We start from the raw sequence: 9,713 nt of genomic DNA, 5'->3' as shown, positions 1-9,713 counted from the left end.
CACACACACACACACACACACACACACACACACACACACACACACACTACCATACAGCTGATATCGAACGTACAGCCTCGGAGTCGTCAGAGCCGCTCTCTGCTAAATTGAAATGCTCCACTTTGCCTGCTGAAATTGATTCCTTTCAGGGCGGCTGATCGGATAAGACAGTATATATTCAACTTTCACGCTCTCGAGCTGTGACTCAGTTACACGCATCCACCACCCCACACACACTCACACTCACAGAGAGTATTCTCAGACATTGGAAGGGGCATCGTTAGTGCCTTGCTCAACCTATTCACATCCCCTATCTCCCTCACCCTCTTGCTCTCTCAGTCAGTCAGCAAAAGGGGAAATCGATGCCGGGCTCTTAGAGGCCCTGTCAGACATGGACATAAGCTTTTAACAGGCCCATCACACTCTGCATGTGTGTGTGTGTGTGTGTGTGTCAGCTGATTGTGGTCGTGCTGTACAAAGAGTGTGTGTGTGTGTGTGTTGAAATGAGCCTGTTAGGGAGGTCTCCCTGATGGGGGCCAGTGTTCTCCTCCATTTGGACTAAATGGTCTAATCAATACTCCCTGACATGGAGAGGTACTCTGTGTGTGTGTGGGGGCTCTTTTGAATACGTGTGTACACATGCGCACAAGGCTGGGCGTGCCATGTTGTGTGTGTATGTGTGTGTTAGCATGACTGTGTATTTGGGTCCATTGTGTGTGTGTGTGTGTGGTTGTGTGTGTGTGTGTGTGTGTGTCGGTGACATTGTACGAAGGGCCGTGAAGTTTCACGCTGCGCTGTTAGGCCGAGGCTCAGCCAATTAAAAATCCCATTTCAACCTCAATAAGGCTTTATTTTCTGGATGGATGGACACACACGCGCACACACACACACACACACACACACACACACACTGGAGCCACAAGCAAGCATGCACACACTCACACATGTGGACATTTACTCAGATAGATACACACACACACACACACACACACCACGTACAGTGCAGGACAGCCTGACTTTGTAAAGGGGAGAGTGTTGATGTACACTGATAACTCTTAACTGTCTCTTCCCATCACAGCTGTGTGTGCGTGTGTGTGTGTGTGTGTGTGTGTGTGTGTGTGTGCTATTCACAGACTGTATATAAGAAGTGGACATAGTCATCGTGACGTCACCCATTGGTTTGTGGACTGCCGTTATGAAGCCTTGAGTTCGGTATTTTGGTTGTCGCTATCTTGGCTTTTTTGCAACCGATGAACAGGAAGTGACCATATATGGACTGAGGATGAGTGACGTAGAGACGCCGTATACGTCTCTGGTAGAGACCTGTCAATCACTGTGTAGCCCCGCCCTAAAGCATCCCCTGCTTTATGGTTTGTTTGACTCTAAATGGACCATAATGTACTAAATGAATATCATGCTGTATTGAAGAATACTTGAAACTAGAGATTGAGACCATAAACTCATGTTTACAATGTTTACTGAGGTAATAAATCAAGAGAGAAGTAGAGTCATTTTCTCATAGACTTCTATACAACCAGAGGAGTCGCCCCCTGCTGGACACTAGAGAGAATGCAGGTTCAGGCACTTTTCAGAACCGGAGGTTGCCACCTGGTGCTGTTGTATGTTTTTGAGGACGATTTAGAGATTCAGATCTACCCTGCATGTATGTTTGATTCTTTGTTTTTTGGAAAACAGTAAAAAATGTTCTCTATCAACGCTGGAAAAGTGTTATTATTCCTCAGCTATCTTTCAAGCACTTTGTTTGAATCATAGAGATGCCTTTAAGTATCGGTTTAGGCATTACAGGAACAGTCCACCGAAAATCTTTTAAAGCTGCCGTTGGTAAGTTTAATACAAATATAATTTCTTTCCATTTTGGCTCAAACTGTCATTATATCCTGAGAGTGTAGTAGGCCTACATGTGACAGATAATCTGTGGAAAAATCAGGTTTCTCTGCCTCCTTGTAGTGCTACTGATGTTATTTACATGATCTCAGCATGCTTGGTTTTGTCTCGACTGTTTTCAAGATTTAGAAACTTTTAGAATGTCAGTTAAATACGACGTGTGCCACAACTTATAGTTATATTACAACTAATATATATTTACTTTAAATTCAAGTCAAAACGTGGCGTAATTTGACAAGGATGTTCAGATGTCGTGCATCTTTATTTCACACACACACACACACACACACATATATACTGTATATGTTTGTGCGTTTTCCTAAGAAAGTCCAGCAACAAATGTCAATTTCTGCTCGTTACATTCATTTTCAAAATAAACCTCCGTCTTCAAAGTAAACTACTTAGTTAGTTTTAGGAAGATTGTGGTTTGAGTTAAAATAACTACAGAGGTGGCGTTACTCAAATACGGCAGTTACGTGACAAATGAATCAATGTTGATCTCTGGTTTCACACGGGGAACAAGCGGCGCTCTCCTGGGTGAGAGAACGGTTTTTGTTTGGTTTGAGATTTTTCCAGCTGTGTGTCGCACCTCTTTGTACGTCACGGGTGCCGAAAACACTTCCGCAAAGGATACACAGCTCGATTACAGCTCCTCTGACAAGCCTCCTAAATCCTCCATCCTCGCTCCTCGAGATGTACTCTAGGAATCTGAACGTCTTTCAAGATGGCGCGCTGGGATCGATTCCAGGGTCACAAGTCGGAGAATCAAGGAGACGAGGAGGCACAAAAGAGAGGAGAGGAGGCGGATGAACCGCAGTTCTTCACAGAGTATCTGTCTCTTAGGATATCGTGACAGTTTGAGCTTTTCTTACTAAAGTTACCAACCGTAGCTTTAAGAAGTCCTCGCTGACCAAATTCAGCAAAGCTGGAATAAACTACCTTTAGATTAGGTTTCGGCTAATGTCAGTGAACGCCTATGAGGGTCCTCACAAGTATAGTAAGTATGTATTTATGTGTGCGAGTGTGTCAGAGAAGACATATAGTGTAAGCCTGGAGAGCTTTTATGGGCATTAAAAAGACAATCAAGTCAGAAGGCCTGAAGCAATAAACTATTAACTAGCCGAACTGATGAACCTTGCCAGTGTGTGTGTGTGTGTGTGTGATCAGCATGACTGTGCTATAATGAAATCCTTCAGCGACGGCATGTAGGACAAGTGTTCCTGTTGTTAAAAGAGAGAGAGAGAGCGAGAGAGAGAGAGAGAGAGAGAGAGGAAAGGAGCGACTATAAAACACAAGAAACAAATTGGAACTATAAAGAAAGATGAAAATATGACATGTGAGGAAGAAAGTGTGAGACATGCGGGGAGGAAGGTTTGCAGGAACGAGGGATGAACTGGTGTTTTCTTTCTGTGCAGTAATCCCGGATCAAACGGCACCGCTGTCGGCGAGACAACAACGAGCCCGTTGGAAGTGGTCTCTGAGTGTTTTCTGTTGTCTCGGTGAGAGCGGCTTGTTGAACTTGGGTGGCACAAAATAAACGGCAGTGAGACGTGACTTTGCAGGAGAACTGTGCCGAGGTCAGTTCAGAGTGAGGCGGTAATCCGAACCGCCCAGGGAAGATGAAACGGACGGGCTGCTGTGAGGGTTTAAACAAGTGTTGGGCTGCTGAAGTTATAGCGCTGTCAGAACGTTTGTGACGCAAAGAAATCCATCAGGTGCAACTTGCAGCTTTTCATATTGTTTGTATTCCCGTGAGACGACAACCGGTTGCTGCTTCGGGCAGAATACATTTCACATCAAGTTACTGTGACATTTGTACAGTAAATTATAGTGAAATGACGGCGATATACTGTGACTTGACAGTCAGTTTTTGGCATCAAACTACTGTGATATAGCAGTATGCTGTTGTAGAATTACAGTATAGTAATCCCACAATGCCTCACACAGGTACAACTTAAATGTCTTGTGTAATAGTCCCTCTCCCATTGATTCAACAATGCTGAGGAAACTATTGTGAAATACCAAAGCCTGTGAAGTGATAATAGTGTAATTAAGTCTGAAATATTACAGTTAAATCTTGAGATATTCAGCAAATGAATGTACAATGTACGGTTAAATACTGGTGCATCTATCACACAGAGTCTAGTTATAATGTCCGGTTGCTAAACGTTACTCTGAAACCTTCCAGCCAATCAGATTGCAGTATCCTCAGAACCGTGGCTCATGGCTGTTATGATGACTTTGTATATTCGTTACTTGTACTCTCACATCAGAGTTGTTCCCCCTCATATCTCATAGCTTATCTTTATCGTCCCACCAGAGGAAATCTGTTTTGCACCCAGAGTTCCCATAAAACAACCAGAATACAAAAAGACAGCATCAGCGACACATCAGCACCATGAATCACCGAGCTAGAGACCAGAAAATGGAAATTCACACGGAGTGCACGCAAGTACGAGACTGCAAGTGTGCACGGGAAGTGTAGCAGCCAGAGATATATATGATATTAAGCATATTAATAATAGCACCTGGGGGGGAAGGAGACATGGCATCTCGTGCAGAAACATTGTTTTTCATTCACTCGTCAATTTTGAGATTTTGGGCTTTTTTCCATCATGCTTTTTTCTTTCAGACAAGTGGAAAGAAAACATCCAAAATACATATTTATGTGTTTATTTTACTACTTTCGCATCTGCATATTTCTACTAAATTCACCTAAAGTTACCATGAGATAATGAGCCTTATTTGCATATGTAAGTTACACTTTCATTCCTCTCTATGCTCTGAAGGTTAACACAGAGGGGGTTGTTCACACATCATTCAGAGCCTCATATTTAAAAATAACATTTCAGAAAACTTGTCCTCCACAAAGTAACTGTCTTAGTGTAATGAAGTGGGGAAGTTTCATGGTGATATCTATTAATTGGTGTGTCTTCCCTTTCGTTCCCTAAACGTCCATGAGCCCATCACATTGTGCAGCTGTCACGCTGATTTGTGTGTAGCATTCATTAGCATTCTATATTTAAGAGCACGGAGGCTGCTCCAAACGGATTATATAGAGAGATGATCAGCACGGCCGTGACGCACAGCCGCATTAAAAACTCAAATGAGGAACATCCACATTTAGTGTGATCGAGACATTAACTCTCTCACCGTGTGTCACAGAGAAATAAGAAGTCAAACATTTGTCAGGTTTGTGGAGTTGCTTTTGAATTTGTGGAAGCCATTTCCTCTCCAGTAACATTTCTTTTGTGACGGTCGGCGTCTCTTTCTGCCTCTCTGGGCTCCATCTCGACGGCGGCTCCTGTCACTTCAATTCACTTCAGGTCATTACAGTTCTCCAGCTCCATAAGAAGCCACAGATGAATGAATCCATTTCACTTCACTTTTCTGTCTGTCTGTCTGTCTGTGTGTCTGTCTGTGTGTCTGTCTGTCTGTCTGTGTGTCTGTCTGTCTGTGTGTCTGTCTGTGTGTCTGTCTGTGTGTCTGTCTGTGTGTCTGCATGTCTGTGTGTCTGTCTGTGTGTCTGTCTGTGTGTCTGCATGTCTGTCTGTGTGTCTGTCTGTGTGTCTGTCTGTCTGTGTGTCTGCATGTCTGTCTGTGTGTCTGTGTGTCTGTCTGTGTGTCTGCATGTCTGTCTGTCTGTCTGTCTGTCTGTCTGTCTGTGTTTACATTTGTAAATGTTTAGGCAGAGGGAGGTAAAAGGCCAACCCTGAGCCAATTTATTATTCACACAAACACACGCAAAAATAGCTTTATACAAACACACACACAGCATACTGCTGACAAAAGTATGCAGAGACAAACAAATACAAAAGCAGTGTGGTAAATTAAACATGCAAATAGACACACACACACACACACACACACACACACATACACAAGCATGATTAAAATGCTGATGTAAATTCTCAAAAGCATGCCGACACACCTTCTCTCTTGTTGTTGCGAAGACATTTGACTTTGGGCAGTTTGGTGAGAAGCTGGCAGTCACTTTCTGAAAGAAAACAACAACCAGAAGCAATTATTGTAATGAAGAGAATTATAAAGATAATAGAAGAGAATACTGTGCGCTGCTTTATATGTCCGGATCATTTCTTCACTCTGGAGGGAAATTAGCAGCAGCAGCAGGACGGCTTTCAGTCTGACGACTCAGACACGTGTTTAGTTGCTGTTCAGTTGTTCAGCCGACTGTGCGCTCAGAGCAGAATTAATATATTATTTCAAATATAACTGACTGTAATTCATGTTGAGAAAGAAAAGTGTCAAAATGATGAAAAGATAATAAGAAAAGAAGTGAGCAGCTGGGATATGAGTCATTTACAGAAGTGAAATTAATATTTCATGCAAGATTTGGAACAATAATGGCTTTTTAAAATATTGCCTGTTCTTACAAATCCAAATGAGATTCAATTCTGCTTTATTATTTATGAAAAGTGCAAATCATTAAGTCCACAATAGTGAGGAAACAATGAGAAAACCAGAGAGTTGAAGAAACGTTGAGAAGTAAAGTAACAAGTGCTGAATATATATATAAAGGGTCATATTCATTATTGTTCAGGTTTATTATCCGGCTCATCGTTTAGTCCCAAAATGCTAAACGACAGTAAAACGTAAGCGTCACTATTTAAACCACACGGGACGTTTTCAGGTTGAATGTTTAGTCAAAAGAAAGAAAAGCAGAAGCTGAAACCAGAATATTTAGCATTTTTCATTTAAAGAAACAATCGTCTTAAATGATTTATTAATAAAAGAGTTGCTCAAACATATTTCAGTTGATAAATTAGCATATGTTTTCAGCTCATCCTAAGTTATAATAATTATTATCTGGCATTTAAACATGCAAGAAGACGACCTTATATATCATCATGTTCTTATCATTTTATGGTGATGTGATCAGTTTATCACGTTTTCCTGAGCTCCTTACAAACGTGAAAACATAACGTATCAATAAATCACTAATTGATAATTCACTATTACTTAATTTAATTAAGGAGAGAAAAGAAACAGAAGTGCAAGTAGTTGACCTGTAAGTTCTTTAGCAGTCTTTCTACTATTGTGATATGAAAACAACTATTTATTTTTCTCAAAAATGTCGTGGCCCCGAATGAGTGAAAACCTCCATCAGAGCTCTTTGACCCAGAAGGAACGGCTGGTCGCTCTCCTCTCCGCTCAACTCCTCCTTCACTTTGTGAGAAAAGGCGAGAAAAACGCTTTGACCCAGACAGAAATCTTTTCACCCATTATGAGGATTAAAAGTCTCGACCCGCGATTCAAAAACTACAGTTTTTAACCAAAGGTTCAGTCAGGACATCAAGGGTTTAACTATTTACTGCAACAATAGCGTAGACTGCATTTAAGAGGTGTACAAAGTCCTCCTGTCATTTAAAGTCTCGAGTTCTGCATTTTGGTCGTGGCCATCTTAGTTTTCGCAACCAGAAGCAGCACAAGAGGGTGGAGCTACACAAGAGGGTGGAGCTACACAAGAGGGAGGAGCTACACAAGAGGGTGGAGCTACACAAGAGGGAGGAGCTACACAAGAGGGTGGAGCTACACAAGAGGGTGGAGCTAAATGCAACCCAACTCTGAATACAACTTTTTTAGGGTTAACGCTGTCAGAAGAAAACACGGACAACTCCCAGACAATCGCCGTGTAGCCCCGCCCTACAGCAGACCCGGCTTTATGGTCTGTTTGACTCTAAATGGACCATCATTTAAATGACACACTGCCGTGTGGGCGGACATGACGTTCTTTAACAGTTCTGTATCACAGCCTTCACACTCTGTGGTGATGTGTTGCACATACAGTTTCTTTAACACCGTCGATGCTGTTGTTGCTCGTTTCCACATCTCTGGTTGTTTACTTGCACGTATCCGTCTCCTGCGCTGATTGCATCTCTCCGCTGCTGCCTCATCTGCTTTTTTTGTCTAAATCCGGCACGATTTAACCTTCATTACTTGGATTTTCACTTCTGCACCATCTGTCCTGATTGGCTGTCAGGTTGACTCAGCAGGTGTCTCTGATGATGAGACTGTGGTGAACCGTCAGCAGGCACTGAGCTGTTCTGCAGAGTGGGACTTTTCCTCAGTGGAGTAATTGGCGTTGATGCTTTCGCCCTAACTGTGGAAGTGTTTACGTTTCTTTTTCTTTCTAGTTGAAACTCTGTATTTCACCAACACTGAAATGTGGGAAAACGTCTTAGAGACCTTCCTCAAGCGCTTTGTATCTGCGTTTCTTGTACTGACGTTATTGTAAAAGCACTTTAAAGTTTCACTTACTCAATATGTTTCCCCGATTTGTGATGTGACAAGTCCGTCACACAACTCTGCTGTGTGTACGTCACATTTTGATTTTCTAAACCAAACCATTTAAAGTTATTATTACCTTCTCTGTTGTTTCCTTGAAATCCTTTAAAGTGTAACTTAAAGTTACTCCGAGGAGGAGGAGGAATAAACACCTCGAACACAGATGAATAAACCGTGCTGTTGAACTAAAGCTCCAGAAACAAATCAAAACTTATCGGGGTTTTTGGTTCCACCTGGTTCCACTGTACTCCGATATACGCTCGTCGATGGGTTTTCTGTTGCACGGCTGTATTTTCTTATCACCGCTGTGCTCCCCGGCCATAAAAAGCAAAGTGCAGACGTATTGTTTTTGATGGTATCGAGGTCAGCTCGGTAGATATGGAGGAGAACTTATTTTCCAGCGGCGGGAAAGAAAGTATTTCTGTGATTGCTCTCCTGTTGTAAGAGTGTTCGAGGCTTCGACTGTCTGACTGTCCCTCAGTACATTTACTCACATTCACTTTAGAGGCACTTGTAATTCACTTCAGTATCTCCATTCTATCCCACTTGTTATGTGCATAGCCTCTTTCCCACTGGACAAAAAAACCCACCAGCATCTGGGTTTGGTGGAAAATGTGACGATTGTCTTTCAATCTGCAGAAGAGCTCAGCCGTCTCCTCTCTGACCCAGAATGGAGGTCTCTTCTCATCTTCATTGTACTCCTGATACGATGGACCCAGCTGCTGCTCTCACCCGTTATGTAGGTCTCACCTTTGTTATCCCTGACCTGGAAGAGACCTGGATTGTGTGTGTGTGTGTGTGTGTGTGTGTCTCACCGTCGTCACTGAAGTCGTCCACCAGAATGATCTCATGGATGAGATGAACTGGGGTCCTGTTCAAAACACTGGAGAGACAAAAAGAAAATATGAGTCTCAAATGTGCACAAACACGAGTATACAGTCGGAAAAAAAAGCATGTGCAATATACAAAACGTAAATGCCAAACTGCACACACACACACACACACACACACACACACACGCACCACACACACACACTCAGGTGCTCATGGAGCCCTGCACGCTATATAAAACAACATATTGAAAATGTCAGCCCAAATTCCTGCTCTGAAAATGTATGACGTGTCGCCTCTAAGAAACGATTTCATTAAAGAGGAAGATTGAAACATTAAAAATTCATAACTTTCTACTGGAAGAAAATAAGAAAACGTGTTTTGTTCTGGGTGTTCTGCTCCATTTTATTTAATCATTTCTGCTATTCAATAACCTCCGTGTTCGTCATCCCCTCGGGGCGAGGCTGAGGAGGAAGGAAGGAAGGACAGAGGAAAGGTAGGTTAAGAAGGGAGCAGGCGAGGTGAGAGAGGAATGACGTGTTGGAGGAAAGAGAGACAGACGACAAGAGGGAAAGAAGGTGGAGGGGAAATAGGAAGAGAAGGGGGGAAGGAAGAGGAAGAAGGAGTAAAGAAGAGCAGAATAAATGACAAAGGATGAAAAGAAAAATACA

General features: G+C 42.5%; 1 protein-coding gene across 1 annotated transcript in view; it reads right to left on the bottom strand.

The window, feature by feature from the left end:
- galnt14 (UDP-N-acetyl-alpha-D-galactosamine:polypeptide N-acetylgalactosaminyltransferase 14 (GalNAc-T14)) overlaps positions 1-9,713 on the bottom strand; it is a 92,011-nt gene that overhangs the window by 21,401 nt on the left and 60,897 nt on the right. Inside the window, exons 3-4 of the mRNA XM_031865935.1 lie at positions 9,027-9,094; positions 5,837-5,902 (exon numbers count right to left, since the gene is read on the bottom strand). Coding sequence (XP_031721795.1) covers positions 5,837-5,902; positions 9,027-9,094 — 134 coding nt within the window. The remainder of the gene's footprint in view (positions 1-5,836; positions 5,903-9,026; positions 9,095-9,713) is intronic.

This window comes from Anarrhichthys ocellatus, unplaced genomic scaffold (genome assembly GCF_004355925.1).
Source record: "Anarrhichthys ocellatus isolate YVR2014 unplaced genomic scaffold, GSC_Weel_1.0 scaffold34, whole genome shotgun sequence".
Classification (NCBI taxonomy): Eukaryota; Metazoa; Chordata; class Actinopteri; order Perciformes; family Anarhichadidae; genus Anarrhichthys; species Anarrhichthys ocellatus.
This window is presented reverse-complemented; position numbering and strand designations above follow the sequence as displayed.